The sequence below is a fragment of the Pantherophis guttatus genome, chromosome 8 (assembly GCF_059756535.1).
Source record: "Pantherophis guttatus breed Tessera chromosome 8, ASM5975653v1, whole genome shotgun sequence".
In the NCBI taxonomy this organism is placed as follows: Eukaryota; Metazoa; Chordata; class Lepidosauria; order Squamata; family Colubridae; genus Pantherophis; species Pantherophis guttatus.
Genome location: NC_142070.1, coordinates 1,582,646 through 1,598,468, shown reverse-complemented (window position 1 = coordinate 1,598,468; position 15,823 = coordinate 1,582,646). Strand labels below are relative to the sequence as shown.

Sequence of the window (15,823 nt, the reverse complement as noted above, 5' to 3'; positions counted from 1 at the left end):
TAGAGACCTTGCGTTTGAGAATGAAGTTTATTTAAGATAGCAACGAAACCTGACACCATGCCAATTCTTCATTTATTTATTTTATTTTATTGAATTTGTATACCGCCCTACTCCCGAAGGACGCAGGGCGGTGAACGGCCATCGAATAAAACACATCGATGCAAAATTTAAAATAAACTAAAACGAATTAAATAATTTGGCTGAACAAATTTAAAACCCCAATAATTTAAAACCAAATTTAAAATTTTCCTTTAAAAAGGGGAAAGACTTAGGTCAGGCCGGCTTGATGAAATAAGAAAGTCTTACGATCGAAGAGCTCCAAGCCCAGAGCCTTGCCGCCTTGCCAAGTTTCAGTTTGCTTAAAGCAGTGTTTTTCAACCTTGGAAGCTTGAAGATGGGTGGACTTCAACTCCCAGAATCCATCCTTGGCTTGGACAGAAAAGCTTGGGCTCGCATCTAGATGATGCTCAGCATTAAATGAATACATTGATTCGATCCACCTGTGACCCATAAGTTAGTCAGTCTAGCTCAGCGCTGCTGGCTGGGGGATTCTGGGAGTTGAAGTCCACCCATCTTCAAGCTTCCAAGGTTGAGAAACACTGGCTTAAAGTCACCATGGACCGAGAGAGACAGCTGGGTATCATCAGCACACCGATGATGTCTTCCCCCTTGGTGATGGGTGAGCCCACCCGGTGGCTTCATGTGAATGTTGAACGGAAGAGGAAAAAGCATTGAACCCTGCTGGACCCCGTAAAGCAGGGGGCAAGGGCTGGACTTCCTGCTCCCACCTGAGGATAGCCTGAGGCCCAAATACCTAGAGCAGTGATGATTAACCTTTTTGGTACCGAGTGTCCAAAGCGCACAGGCACGCGAATGCATGCACGCATGCCCCAATCCCCAAAATGCAATGCATGTGCCCCCGTGCATGCACATGTTTCTTGCACGTGCGCCCCCCCGTGTGCATGCGCCCCATCCCCACCTCACCCATTTTGGCTCCCAGGTTGGTGCAGGAGGCTTTTCAGGGTGCGGGGAGGCTCGTGATCTCCACAGTTCCCCCCCCCCAGCACGCCCTAGCTTTCTCCTCCATTCCTGCCATGGAGAGGCACCTGCGAAGGGTGGAACCTGTGGAGATCGGGAAAGGCACAGGCGGCAGGAATGCAGGAGAAAGCTAGGGCGCACTGGGGGGAGAAACTGCGGAGATCAGGGAAGGCCCCGCCCCTATGCATGGGCGGCAGAGACCCGAAGACCAGCTGGCTGGTGGGAGGCGCATGTGCACACGCGGTGGAGCTGGGCTGGGGCGACGGCTGGCGTGCCTGCAGAAAGGGCTCTGCATGCCACTTATGGCACAGTGCCATAGATTCACCATCACAGACCTAGAGCCTTTTCTCTCTCTGGTGGTCCCTGTCCACCCGATTAGATTCAGTAGGAGCGGCATTTAAAGGAGGGTCTCTGTGGGAGCCAGGAAATGGGCCTTTTCAGTCAGGGCACCTACCCTCTGGACCACCTGGCCACCAAGATCAGGATAGGCTCCACCCTGCTGGCCTTCGGGGAAATGCTGAGATTAGCAGTTGCCCCACGGATTTGGGGTCAGGAAGCTGTGAAAGGCCAGGAGGCTTGATGTTGTTTTGTAGGGTTTCAAAATTCTCAGACACCGTTTTTTAGATTGTTCGTGATACGTTTTAATATTTTCTTTTCACAGTGATTCTTAGTTTTGAACTTTACTTGCCACCCAGAACTGCTTTGACAACAAAGGTAGCTAGGGAGGGAGGGGAGAAGGAAGGAAGGAAGGAAGGAAGGAAGGAAGGAAGGAAGGAAGGAAGGAAGGAAGGAAGGAAGGAGGGAGGGAGGGAGGGAGGGAGGGAGGGAGGGAGGGAGGGAGGGAGGGAGGAAGGAAGGAAGGAAGAAAGGAAGGAAGGAAGGAAGGAAGGAAAGCATTCCTCTTGCAGTCTTCTCTAGAGGTGCACAAACTTTGTTCTGCATTATGGGGTCTCTGGGTGGGCTGAGGTCAGAAAGCTGAGTTCGTTTTCTTAGAGCTGGGCTTGACGTCTGGGGGACTTATGGATACATCCAGGAAGTTTTCTTGAGAAAGAGACGGATGTGATTGGATCCTTCCTTCCGCCAGCTTGCTTTTCCAACCTCTTGTTCCAGCCTGTGGCTGGAGATTTCCTGGCAGTGTCTTCTCCTATTTTATTCTTATTGTGGTTGTTGTTAAATTGGTGCAACAACACAAAATCTTTGGACTCTCCTAAGCAAGAAGTCTATATTAACACCTTGACCTTCTGAGCCTTTCAAGTGTCCTGATTGTGCACCTCTAATTGTCAGGATGCACTGAGCTTTCTGCTTCTTTGGGGCTTCTAGCAAGGGGGTCACAGTTATCCTTCTCCCCGATCGAAGATTGCCACATCCCTTCAATCTGGGGTGGTCGTCCTCTTCCCTTGAGTGCAGAGTTTTGGGGGAGAGGTACACAGAACAATGATGGCGGAATGGGGCACCCAGTCATCCAGCCAGATCAGTGGAATCCACCCTGGCAACCAATGGGGTGGCAGATGAGCCAGATCACCCAGCCTTGTTTGGGGAAATCATCTCGGCAGAGATAACAGCTGATTGCTGACCCAGAAGAGTCCCCGTCCACTCACTCTGTGGCTTTTTCAGGGCTTGAATCAGCCTCAAGGCCAAAATTACGACATCCATGTGAACGCTGCCCTGCTGGGACTGTCCTGGGCTCCGATAAAAGGCCGCATCTTGACCCTAAAAGGTCACGTAAGATCGGCCTCTCTCCCGTCTCTTGACTGGACGAATTACGCTTGGGTAAAAGAGTATATTCACGGCCTCTTCGTGATCGGGAATAGCTGATGGAGTTTGCCTCCCCCCACCCCAGTGAAAATTTTCTGAGTCCACGTCATTGGCTCTGGTCAATGTGTTTGATGAATTTTGTGCTCTTCCGCCTCCAGAGTTCCTTTGCAAACCCATCTATTCAGCTGATTGCAGTCAACGTCCTTCCAGTTCTGTCCTTTAGACGACGGGACGATAATTGTGCAGCCTTGGTCTCCGTCTCCAAGGCCCGGCTCCGAGTGGCCGGGCTCTCCCTGAGACCAGAACCTTGGTGAGAGAGAGGAGAGAAGAGGCCCATTTTACACCCAAGAAAGACTGAAGACATGGATAGGCAGCCATCCCTAGTGGTGTGACTGTAAATGAGGGGCAGGCAGTGCCCATCACTCAGAAACATCTCCCTTTTCTCATGTGGCTGAAACCCCAGTCAGTTCTCTCTCTCTTCCCCCTTTCCCAACTAAGGGTTCCGGCATGTCCACATGGACGCGTGCCAAAAAGAGCACATGAGTGCCATTTTGATTTATTTGACCCCTTTGCAGATGTCCCCAGAAACTGCCCTTGGACAGAATGTCCCTGCATTGCCTCTCTGGGAATGAGACTGGGTCCCTCTGCAATCCCATTTCTGGAGACCCGGTGGCCTCGCGCTGACTCCCTCTCAGGCGTTCATTTTCCTTGACTTGAAATAATTTTTTGGGGATGCAAAATGGGTGGGTTTCCCAAGTATGTATTTATTTATTTATCTATCTATCTATCTATCTATCTATCTATCTATCTATCTATCTATCTATCTATCTATCTATCTATCTATCTATCTATCTATCTATTTATTTATTTATTTATTTATTTATTTATTTATCAAATTTCTATACCGCCCTACTCCCGAAGGACTCAGGGCAGTGAACAGCCAAGATAAAATACAGATAATACAAATATTAAAAAAAATCCCTTAAAATTATTAAATATTTTGGCCGAAACACAGATTAAAACACCCAATTTATAAAATCACATGAATTAAAAATTTAAAAGAGGAGAGTTAGGCCAGGCCTTGAATTTCTCCACAACCTCCTGTTTGGAGAAGACAAGTTTGTTAGAGGAGGGGCAAGGCAGAACTTTCTGTGTGACTTTTACACAGGATCTGAAAATGGAAGAACAGCAATCCTTGCAGGATCCAATCGGAATCAGTCACCAGGACCAAAGTTTTATTCTTCCAAGATGCTGGAGCCCATCTTCAGGGAACTTCTCTCGCCCCAGAATGTATGCACTGAGCTGTTCTACATGTTGCATTGATATACTTCCTGGTTGTGTGTAGCTTTTAGTTGTTAATTGGGGTATTGATGGCTGGCTATTAAATTGTTAATTGATGTTTCCTTGTGCATTGTGCTTCTAAGTAACTGATAGGCTGACGGTACATCAGCACTCCTATTGACCGATAAGGGGCCCAGTTCCCAGGCTGCAATCATTTCTCTGGCTACTTTTGTCCCTGCTCAGCCAACAATAGTAATGGCTGTGAAATTGAATGTGCATCCTTGTTCATTGCAGTGTCACCAACTCAGATTGGATCCTGCAACATTATCCTGGGACACTTAATATTTACTTTCATTCATGAGAACCATCAATTGTTTATGTGTCATAACCCCACCTGAGCAGCGCAGAGCAAAGCCGGCAAGCATGGACGTTGCCATGATCAAGGAAACCTACATGAGGCTCAGAAAGAGAGTTTGTATGGAGATTCTCAGCCACCGGGTCAGGAGTGGGTTCCACTTACTTTCGCTACCGGTTCGGAACTGGGAGCGTGCCTGCGTGCTCACTTAATTTGTGGCGCTTCTCTGCCTGCACAGAGTGTCCGTGATGACATCCGAGTGGGTGGTTGGGTAGAAACCCACCACTGCACCAGGTCATGGTTGTCCCAAAGGTGCTTTTTCAAGATGCTTCTTAAATGAGAAGCGAAACATCTTCAAAGAAAAACAAGAAAGTCCAGTTGCCTCTTGAAAAAGCACCTTTCGGACGCAGAAAGAGAAGTCTGCAGCTTGCCCCATCATGGGGCAGGAAAGAGCCGTGTTGTGTCGCTGGGACTTCTGAAGGGACGAGCAAAGAATGAGGGTCCTGCAGCTCTGATGACAGGTGACAACATCCCCTCTGGGCCTTGGCAGACTCACTGGGCTACTAATCTGGAGCCGTCGGTCCATTCCCACCTTCCTCGTCCTCCGTCAGTCAGGCCGATCCACGCAGGCTGAGTGAGCTGCGAAGTCACATAGTTCTGCAAGAGGAGAGGAAAAATATGGCATCAGGGAAGCCAGGAGCAGCTCCTTGCCTTTGCCCTCTCGGCCTGCAGTTGCAGGGACCCTTCAGGATCCCCTTGAGAAGCCGTCTTGAGTATAAAACGCATTTGTGGAACCAGCCGGTCCAAGGAAGCCCTCAGCCGTGGGAACGATGCAATGTTCAGGTCCTCCCATTTATGAAGCAGACTCTGGGGGTTCTTTAAGGCCTGAACAATTGGGGGAGGGGTGTCACCTGCTCTTCGGAGCTTAGGACGGAGGTCAGGTGGGCCTCTCTGGACATGCAGAAGTTCTCTGCCTCGTACCAGGTCTTTTTCCCCCGGGATATGTAGTAGAGACCATTCTCAAAAGGATGCCACTCCGTCCCAGACTTTCGACTTTTCTTGAAGAGGGAGTCTGCATAAAACAGCGGGGGAGGGGAGGGGGGTTTAGAAAAGTACAAGGCATTAAGGGGGGGGTGAACAAAAGCCCCCCTCCCCCAGTACTTCAGATGGTTTCCACCGTTGTGAGGACATAGGGAGCGATCCAGAGGGTGCAGTTCCCAGTTCTAAGGCACCGGAGCAAGGAAAGGATGGCAAACTTGTCACCTATGTAGAGTCTCAGTTTAGGAGTTGCGCCGACTACCTGGCTGAGAACCGCTTCTCTGGGCAAGATGTGCCACAGGGGGCCACTCGGGATCTAGCGCCATGGTGGCGCAGTGGTGAGAATGCAGCATTGCAGGCTCGCTCTGCATTCTACTGCCAGCAGTTCGATTCTCCCCAGCTCAAGGTTGACTCAGCTTTTCATCCTTCCCAGGTCGGTCAAACGAGGACCCAGATTGTTGTGGGGAGAAGATGCCGACTCTGTGAACTGCTTAGAGCGGGCTGGAAAGCACTGTGAAGCGGTATATAAGTCTAAGGGCTATTGCTATTGCTATCTAGGCCATCGGCTTTTGGATTCTTGGGAGAAAGCAGGTTACACATAAACAGAAAGTGACCGGTGTTGCAGGCAGCCCTCGACTTATGACCTCAATTGAGCCCAACATTTCTGTCACTCTGTGAGACATTTTGTTAAGTGAGTTTTGCCCCGTTTTATGACATTTATAACACAGTTGTTAAGTGAATCGGGCTTCCCCATTGCCTTTGCTTGTCAGAAGGTCACAAAAAGAGATCCTGTCACCCTGAGACACCAACCGTCATAAATACGAGTCAGTTGCCAAGCGCCCAAATTTTGACCACATGACCAAAAAGGGGGATGCGGCAATGGTTGTGGGTGAGAAAAAAAGAGTCATACGTCGCTTTTTTTTTTCCAGTGCTGTTATAGCTTCAAACGGTCACTAAACAAGCTGCCGTAAATCGAGGACTACCTGTACTTATCCCGAGGAAAGAAAGAAAAGATGAACTGTCTCATGAGGCTGTCGTAGAAACCATTTTTGTTCTTTTGACCACAATAAAAGTTAGGGAGAAGTCTTTGAAGTAAGCTCCCTCCAGGAAAATGTATTTTTTCCCCCCCTGCAATTACAGGAATATAAAAACGGGCTGGGGGATTCTGGGAGTTGAAGTCCACCCATCTTCAAGCTTCCAAGGTTGAGAAACACTGCTCCACACCTTGTAACACCTTGTAAATCCAGTTAGTCATTGCTGACCATAGTTGGAAATATTGCAACTTACGGTACTTTATTTTCTGGTCCTTGAAGGCCTTTCCAGAGTCCTTGATGTGGTCTGGTAGCTTCACCGCTTCTTCTGCAACCTTCAGGGCTAAACGGCGTTAAAGAGAAGTTTATTCACTCTCCACGCATCCTTCCCTGGGTATTTCTATCCCAGCTTTCTGGATCCCAGAGTGCCATTTCCAAAGCAGTGAAGGCTTTTTACGTAAATAATGTGGATAACATCCTGCCCAATTGTCACAAAGCACCCCTATAAAGCTAAGAGATCTTTTTTAAAGAAAGAAAAAGAAAGAAAAGAAAAGAAAAGAAAAGAAAGAAAGAAAGAAAGAAGACAGAGAGAGGGGGGGAGAAAGAAAGAAAGAAAGAAAGAAAGAAAGAAAGAAAGAAAGAAAGAAAGAAAGAAAGAAAGAAAGAAAGAAAGAAAGAAAGAAAGAAGACAGAGAGAGAGAGAGAGAAAGGAAGGAAAGAAGGAAGGAAGGAAGGACATAAATACAATCGAGAGAGTCCAGAGATATTTTACGAGAAGAGTCCTCCATTCCTCTAACCGCAATAAAATACCTTATCCCATCAGACTCCAAATTTTGGGCTTAGACAACTTAGAACTACACCAACTTCAGTCTGACCTAAACGTAGTACATAAAATTATCTGCCACAATGTCCTTCCTGTCAATGACTACTTCAGCTTCAACCACAACAATACAAGAGCAAATAATAGATACAAACTCAAGGTAAACTGTTCCAAACTCAATTGCAGAAAATACGACTTCAGCAACAGAGTGGTCAATGCCTGGAATGCACTACCTGACTCTGTGGTTTCTTCCCCAAACCCCCAAAACTTTAACCTTAGACTGTCTACTGTTGACCTCACCCAGTGGTGGGATTCAAATAATTTAACAACCGGTTCTCTGCCCTAATGACCAGCTGGGTAGGTGTGGCTTGGTGGTCATGTGACTGTGTGGGTGCGGCCAACTCAACGTCACTCATGTCGATGGGCGCTTCACCTTAGCTGTTACAATGTAATAAGGGTTAACCAGAGAGGCAGTTTCTGTAAGCAGGGCAATAAAGATTAGGCTAGAAACAACACCAGAATGTTGTAATTCCTTACAGGATTAGCCCTGTAAAGTGGAAAAAAACAAAAGGAGATTTCTTCCAACAACCAGTTAACTAAGTTAACTGCTTAGAAAGTTAACAACTGGTTCTCCCAAATAGGTGGGAACTGGCTGAATCCCACCACTGACCTCACCCCATTCCTAAGAGGTCTGTAAAGGGTGTGCATAAGTGCACCAGCGTGCCTGCCGTCCCTAATATTCCTTTTTACTGACTCTTTTCATGTATTCAAATTATGTTTCTACTTTTACCTGTTATCTTATATATGCTTGACAACTAAACTTATGATTATGATTATGATAAGGAAGGAGAGAGAGAGAACAGGTTGTTTTTGGCAAAATGCTAAATAGCAACAGAGCAGAAGTAAAACCTTTTTCTTGGATGACAACGGTACGTAATGTAGACACCCTGACAAAAATGTCCTGGCACATTTACAGAGAAAACCCGAACTGCCCGGGGCTGCCAGACTTTAGACAAGCAGGGCGAAGGAGGCTTTTGCAGCTTCAATCCGTCTGCTGCAGCATGGAGAAATCTGGCCCTTCAGATCTACGGCCCCAAGGTTTACACATCCCAAGCCCCTCCCCTCCGTCCTTTGGAGTCAGTGGACACTTGGCACCGCATAGAAGCGGAGAGAGTGTCCCACTCCCCATTCAGACTGGGAATTTGGAGAAATCCTGCCTCTCTCCCATTCAAGGCCCTGTATCCTGCACGAGTCAAAAAGAGGGCTGTGAAAATATCTACAGACCCCTCGCATCCTGGACATAAACTGTTTCAACTCCTACCCTCAAAACGACGCTATAGAGCACTGCACACCAAAACAACTAGACACAAGGACAGTTTTTTCCCGAATGCCATCACTCTGCTAAACAAATAATTCCCTCAACACTGTCAAACTATTTACTAAGCCTGCACTACTATTAATCTTCTCATCGTTCCTACCACCCATCTCCTTCCACTTATGACTGTATGACTGTAATTTTGTTGCTTGTATCCTTTCAATTTATATTTATATTTTTTCCTGATTGGTTAGTTGTACCCTATGACTATCATTAAGCGTTGTACCTTATGATTCTTGATGAACGTATCTTTTCTTTTATGTACACTGAGAGCGTTTGCACCAAGACAAATTCCTTGTGTGTCCAATCACACTTGGCCAATAACAAATTCTATTCTATTCTATTCTATTAACCACGGCCGTGTTCGGTTAGGTGCTGCTGTTGGGCATGACTGATTGAAGAGCAATGATGCTTCCATCAATGACTACCCTGGAATTCCCTGGTGGAAGCTGCCTGCTGAGAACTGCCCTAAACCAGGGGATCTTCGGTATATGGTTGTGCCATATACCTCTCTGGGGACCCTTCCTCAAAAAAATATATTTCAATGCATAACATCAAATCCAGAAGAAGAAGTCAATTATGCTGAAATGTAGCAATCGGAAGAGCCAGAGCTCGCCTGGCTATTCAAGTCCCAAAGAATCTTTGAAATGCAAACTGGGGGGACTTTTATCCATTGCAAAGATTTGGCTTTGTGTCAAGGGAAGGGAACAAGATGGCCCCACAGATATTTGGGGTAAGCAACCCAGAAGGAAATGCCTTTTCAGCTTCTTACACAGCACATCCTCAGGAACCTGTGGGGTTTGGGGGCTACTCATGTTGAGAACACCGAAGGAAGAGGAGTTCTTAGCTCAGAAAAAGGAAGGATAGATAGATGATATATATAGAGAGAGACGAGAGAGATATAGATAGATAGATAGATAGATAGACAGACAGACAGACAGACAGACAGACAGACAGACAGACAGACAGACAGATAGACAGACAGACAGACAGACAGATAGAGATAGATGATAGATGATAGATGATAGATAGATAAATAGATAAATAGATAAATAGATAGATAGAGATAGATGGATGGATGGATGGATGGATGGATGGATGGATGGATGGATGGATGGATGATAGACAGCAGTGGATAGAATGAGAGAGAGCTAGAAAGATAGACTGAGAGATAAATAGAAATCATAGATGAGAGAGAGAGAGAGAGAGATGGAAAGTCTATCACAGCCTCCTCAGGGGGAGGGGTGCTGATCCTCAACGATCGACAATAATCCACTTACGGTTTTCGTGTTTGAGCTTCACACTTCTCAGGGCAACTGCCATGGTTATCCCCAGCTTCTTCATCGACTCCTCGAGCGGATGGGGGGGTTTGTTGACCAAGGCCGCATCTGAGGGGGTTGGGAAAGCAGAGATGGTGAGGTTTCCGGCTGCCCCAATTCAACCTCTCAGCTAGTAACCCTAAATAAACATCGACATGACAGCCCCATCCAGGGGACACCTGAAAGACCTCCCCACTGCCACCCACCCAGCCTCGGGAACAGCTGGGAGAGTTGTGCAGAGAGCCAAGTTCTGGATTTTGGTGAGAGCTTTGGATGGGAAAAGCAAAGAGGTTGGGAGAGAAAGAGGGGAGCAGCCCAGGACCCTCCAAAACCTGCGTTATTCTAGCTCTGGGACATCAGTCACCAAGGAAAAAACAAATCTACATGAAAAGAGGGGTAGGAGCAGAAATGCACTTCTGGGCAGTCCCATAGCTCGGGGACGGTGGGGGGTGTGTGGCCTTAAAGGCCCCTAAAAGCCTCTAAGGACGTTGAAATGTTGAACAGGACACAATGGGAATGTTATTCAGAGCAAAGCTGGAGAATAATCCTGTAAGTCAACATTATGTGGTCAGAGGAATGACAAAAAAAAGACAAAAAACCAGCCGTTATTTTCTTCCTTTTGGCTGACATTCTGTCTCTGTCCATTTCTGTTGCACCAGAGAAACATTTGACTAGTGCCCAACAGTGCCTTGCCTTCAGCGGCTTCTCATGAACCTTGTCGCCGAGAGGTGAGACTTTCCTGGGAAGCCAGCAAAATCTATGGGAATCTGCAGACGGATATGACTACAAGGGGGATCTGAAATCAAGCCTACTACAAGATCGGAGCTTAAATTGGATCCCCTTTGCACGTTCGGTGGGTGAAGACTTGACTCCTGGCCATTTGCTCCCTTTTTCTCTCTGTGTAGGGGGATGTGTAAGAGCCTTGGTAGTACAGTGGTCTAAAACACCCTGTTATTAAGACCAGCTGCCTGCAATTACTGCAGGTTCGAATCTCGCCAAGGCTCAAGGTTGACTCAGCCTTCCATCCTTTCTAAGGTAGGTAAATTGAGGACCCAGTTTGTGGGGGGCAATAAGCTGACTTTGTATAAATATACAAAAGTATGAAGGCTATTGCTGAGCACATTGTAAGCCGCCCTGAGTCTTTGGAGAAGGGCGGCATATAAATCAAATTAAAAATAAATAAATAAATAAATAAAAAGGGGGATGAGAATTGGGCACAGGTGGGTCTGGTCCGGTGACCGAACATGGAAGGATGGTGGCATCTCAGTGGCCAGTCACAGGTCAATGCTCGTCTTCCACATCTCTGGAGACCCTCACATGGGGCTGAGAAAAACCACCCCATGTTGAACAAAGGGAGGGGGCAGCCCCCCCACCCACCCCCCAATTTTCTATCCACACATCCCTTGAACCCTGCACGAGACGGATGTGGGTGGAGCCCCTCCCACCTTCCACCAGCCTGTGGCCAACGTAAGGCAGAAGGACACGTCAACGGGTCAAGCAGGACTTACACAGGTAGCTCACTATCATCAGGACCACAAGGCAGATGGTGGCCGAGATGGCGAGAAGAATCCACAGGACAGTGGAGGAAACGTGGCTGAAGGGATTCATCTGGGTTTTCTTCTCGCCTCCAGGAGCTATGATCGAAACTTGGCTTTTGGCCGGCCTGGGTCCCATGGCTTCAGGGCAGGAAGCAGAGAGGAGAGAAAGGCCGTGAAGAGCCGAGGTGGCGCAGTGGTTAGAGTGCTGTACTGCAGCTGACTGCTAGTTCAGCAGATCAGCGGATCAAATCTCACCGGCTCAAGGTTGACTCAGCCTTCCATCCTTCCGAGGTGGGTAAAATGAGGACCCAGATTGTTAGGGGGCAATATGCTATTTAGTATACTGCCTTTGGTGTAAGCCGCCCAGAGTCCTCGGAGAGTGGGCGGCATAGAAATATGACTAATAAAATAAAAAGAAATAAATAAAGACCCCCATCGCCCAGAACTAAAGTCGCATTCAATCAGAGGAATATTTCGCCCAGCGGTCATTTGGACAGCTGTATGCATTTGTTTAATTAAACAAAAAAAGTGGATAAATCAGGCTCCTCCTGCATTTGGTCCTCTGAAGACAGGAGGGCTTTTGGGGGAGGGGGTTGGGGTGGCGGTTGGGGCAGCAACACCTCCAAAACAACGCAAACACAACCGTTTGCAAGCAGGAAATCTTCAGGGTTTTGCTAAAACTCTTTGGGAACGTTTAAGAAACACCTTCAGACTTTTAACCTCTGAAAAGAGAGCTCCCTCAACACCCAGGGATCAACATCAGAGATGAGTCTGGGTTGAATGGCAAGGCAGTAGGGAGCCTTGGAGATCATCTGGTCCAGTGTTTCTCAACCTTGGTAGCTTGAAGATGGGTGGACTTCAACTCCCAGAGGAGTAGGAGATGATCTCCAAGGCAGTAGGGATGATCTAGGATACTCCCAGAGGAGTAGGAGATGATCTCCAAGGCAGTAGGGAGCCTTGGAGATCATCTAGTCCAGTGTTTCTCAACCTTGGTAGCTTGAAGATGGGTGGACTTCAACTCCCAGAGGAGTAGGAGATGATCTCCAAGGCAGTAGGGATGATCTATGATACTCCCAGAGGAGTAGGAGATGATCTCCAAGGCAGTAGGGAGCCTTGGAGATCATCTAGTCCAGTGTTTCTCAACCTTGGTAGCTTGAAGATGGGTGGACTTCAACTCCCAGAATCCCCCAGCTGGCTGGGGGATTCTGGGAGTTGAAGTCCACCCATCTTCAAGCTTCCAAGGTTGAGAAACACTGATCTAGTCCAACCCTCTGCCCAGTCCAGAAGTCTGCTCCTCCGTTTCCCTGACAGACGGCCGTCCGTAACATACCTTTTGCTTGGGACTCCCTTTAGGAGACTCTGGATCCCACTCAAGGTCTTCCCTTGCTCATCTTTTGAGCCGGTTTTCAACTCCTACAAAATTCCTCCTCACTGTTTCCTCCTTGCCTTCTGTCGTCACTTTAAGCGCCTCTCTCCTTTTCCTCATCCTCCAAGGTTCAAACCGCCTGCTAGTCGGCTGCCAGGTTCACAGCCGCCAGCAGACCAGCAGCTGGAAGGGAAAGTGGCATTGTGACATCACGGGGGCCGTGCCCTGAGAAATGGAGGCCACCGCTTGGCTCATGGCTCCTCTGGCGTGGGCACAGGCATCCCTTGTCAGGCACCAAGTAACCCGATCCACACGTGACAGGATCCAGTTGACCGCTTTATTGTGTCCCACCTACAGTACAGGAATCGGCCCAGAGAATCTGCCTTCCGTTGGGAACAAACAGACTAGTTTCCATGGAACCTCCGGATGATCAGGCTGAAGTCTCTTGTGACTGCGCAAGGACTCTAGGCTAGCTCCCCACTTGATCCCTCCCGCTTTGCCTGGCTGGGCTTTTCCCAACAGAAGGTCAACATCTGAGTCTGTCTGAGTCTGACATGAGTTTGTCATCTGCACCTCCATAACTGTCTGGTTTGGCTCTGCAACCCAACAAGACAGACACGGACTTCAGAGGATCATTAGAACTGCAGAAAAAACAATGGCTACCAACCTGTCTTCCATGGAGGACCTGTACACTGCACGAGTCAAAAAGAGGGCGGTGAAAATATCTACAGACCCCTCACATCCTGGACATAAACTGTTTCAACTCCTACCCTCAAAACGACGCTACAGAGCACTGCACACCAGAACAACTAGACACAAGGACAGTTTTTTCCCGAACGCCATCACTCTGCTAAACAAATAATTCCCTCAACACTGTCAAACTATTCACTAAGTCTGCACTACTATTCATCTTCTCATCGTTCCCACCACCCATCTCCTCCCACTTGTGACTGTAATTTTGTTGCTTGTATCCTTACGATTTATATTGACTGTTTCCCTATGACTATCATTAAGTGTTGTACCTTATGATTCTTCACGAATGTTTCTTTTATTTACACCAAGAGCGTATGCACGAAGACAAATTCCTTGTGTGTCCAATCACACTTGGCCAATAAAGCATTCTATTCTATTCTAACAGAGGCCCTCTTGGGTGTGGTCCCCATTGCCCCAAGAAGCAGTCAGAGCTGGTGGGCATCCGAATGAGCTCTGGCAGGGAGGGGTGCCTTTTTTCAACCGAAGGCCAGGGTCACTTCCCCAAATCTGATGCTGTGTGAGTATGTGCATTTTACAGCATTCTATAACATGCAGGTTGGGGAAAGTGGGCTGAGCCCCCTCCCCAGGAAGCGTCTGTGCAAAATAGGGACAGAGTCCATCAATAGACACATAGAGCTACAACCAGCCTACAAACCCCTCATATAGTAGTGTCTGATCCACAAAGGATGTTCTCAACTTCTCGGATTCACCAAATAAGCCGTTTCAGTTGGACAGTCGGGACTACAAATAGAGACACTGGCTGGGTCACTGCTGATGCTCTTAAGAAGTGGACCCAATGGGGGAGTTTCTCTACTGGAGGGAGTTAATTAAAATTCAATGCCTCCGCCCCCCCCCCTCGTCCCCCGGTGTGTCCGGCTCCTTTTCTTCCCATCTTGTCTCCTTGATTTTGTTTAATGGTTTTATTTGCTGTGTTTTTATAACAGATGATTTTAAGTTTTTTTGGGTGGTTTTATATTGTAAGCTGCTGAGAGTCGTTGGATATAACATGGGTGGCAAATAGAAGGAAGGAAGGAAGGAAGGAAGGAAGGAAGGAAGGAAGGAAGGAAGGAGGGAGGGAGGGAGGGAGGGAGGGAGGGAGGGAAGGAAGGAAGGAAGGAGAGAGGGAGGGAGGAGGGAGGGAAGAAAGGAAGGAAGGAAGGAAGGAGAGAGGGAGGGAGGAAGGAGGGAGGGAGGAGGGAGGGAAGAAAGGAAGGAAGGAGAGAGGGAGGGAAGAAGGAAGGAGGGAGGGAGGGAGGGAGGGACGAGGGAAGGAAGGAAGGAAGGAAAAGATAGGTTAAATACCAGAATTTAAGCCTCAGCTAGGGAAGAGATAAAGGCAATGTTAAGTGAGCTTTTGAGGTGCTCCAGAAATGGGAATACAGCCAACGTGTCCCTTCCCTACTCCACACCTCCCAGGAAGAATTCAAAGCCAGAAAATGCCATTTCTTCAATAGTTATAAAACCCATTGGCTCCTTTAGGTACCACTCACCAATGGTAAATGGTTGATCGCTTGCCTTAACCATCATGACCAATGTAATTGGCCAGGAAGAATAAAGGTTGGATGTCCCACACGCCTTCCTAAACCCATCCACTTTCTCGAGTTCTACAAAAGAATGGGACCAGTTGTGGCATTGGTTTAGGCCAGGGGTCGCAGGGCCACGGGCCGGTACTGGGCCGTGGCCTGTTCAGAACCAGGCCACACAAGTGGCAGGCTGACTTTTTCTTCCCTGCACCACCACCAAACTGGATCCCATGAGGGCCTTCAGAAAGGCTTCATTCCATGCTTGGTATGGCTCTTCCAGAGGTCCTCCAGGTGTGTCCCACCGGATGTCCCATCTGCTTATTGTCCTCAGCTGGGAACCCAGGGATTGGCTGACTCAATGAAAGGAATGAGAATTCTTAGGAGTTTGACGGTCTACTGTGTCATCTACCTTCTCTCTAGAGCACTGAGAACTGAATTGGCATTGATGAGTAGGTTTACCACCTTGAGTATCCTGGCACCTAGAAGCAAGGGAAGCCAGCTGGTGGCATGTCCTCCACCACTTCTGCTAGCCAGGTTGCATTTTCTCTCTAGCCAGCGGTGCCTAGGCCGCCTCCCATGCGCTCCCCCATTCTCTCCTACCTGCCTTTTCCTCACCTACTATTAGGTTCCA

The 15,823-nt window shown here is 48.0% G+C and overlaps 1 protein-coding gene across 2 annotated transcripts; it reads right to left on the bottom strand.

Annotated features, from left to right (window-relative positions):
• Positions 1-1,654: 1,654 nt before the first annotated feature.
• LOC117658060 (C-type lectin domain family 10 member A-like) lies at positions 1,655-13,382 on the bottom strand. Of its 2 annotated transcripts, XM_034406186.3 has the most exons (7): positions 12,881-13,382; positions 11,521-11,688; positions 9,974-10,081; positions 6,755-6,841; positions 5,341-5,501; positions 4,986-5,086; positions 1,655-3,099 (listed from the first exon to the last, which is right to left on the bottom strand). In XM_034406186.3, exons 2-7 carry the CDS (start codon positions 11,684-11,686, stop codon positions 2,913-2,915), a joined length of 810 nt encoding a protein of 269 aa, XP_034262077.1. In that variant the 5' UTR covers positions 11,687-11,688; positions 12,881-13,382; the 3' UTR covers positions 1,655-2,912. The 2 variants fall into 2 exon arrangements, with proteins under 2 accessions (XP_034262077.1, XP_034262078.1); XM_034406187.3 differs by lacking the exon at positions 12,881-13,382 and having other exon boundaries at positions 11,521-11,820.
• Positions 13,383-15,823: the final 2,441 nt, after the last annotated feature.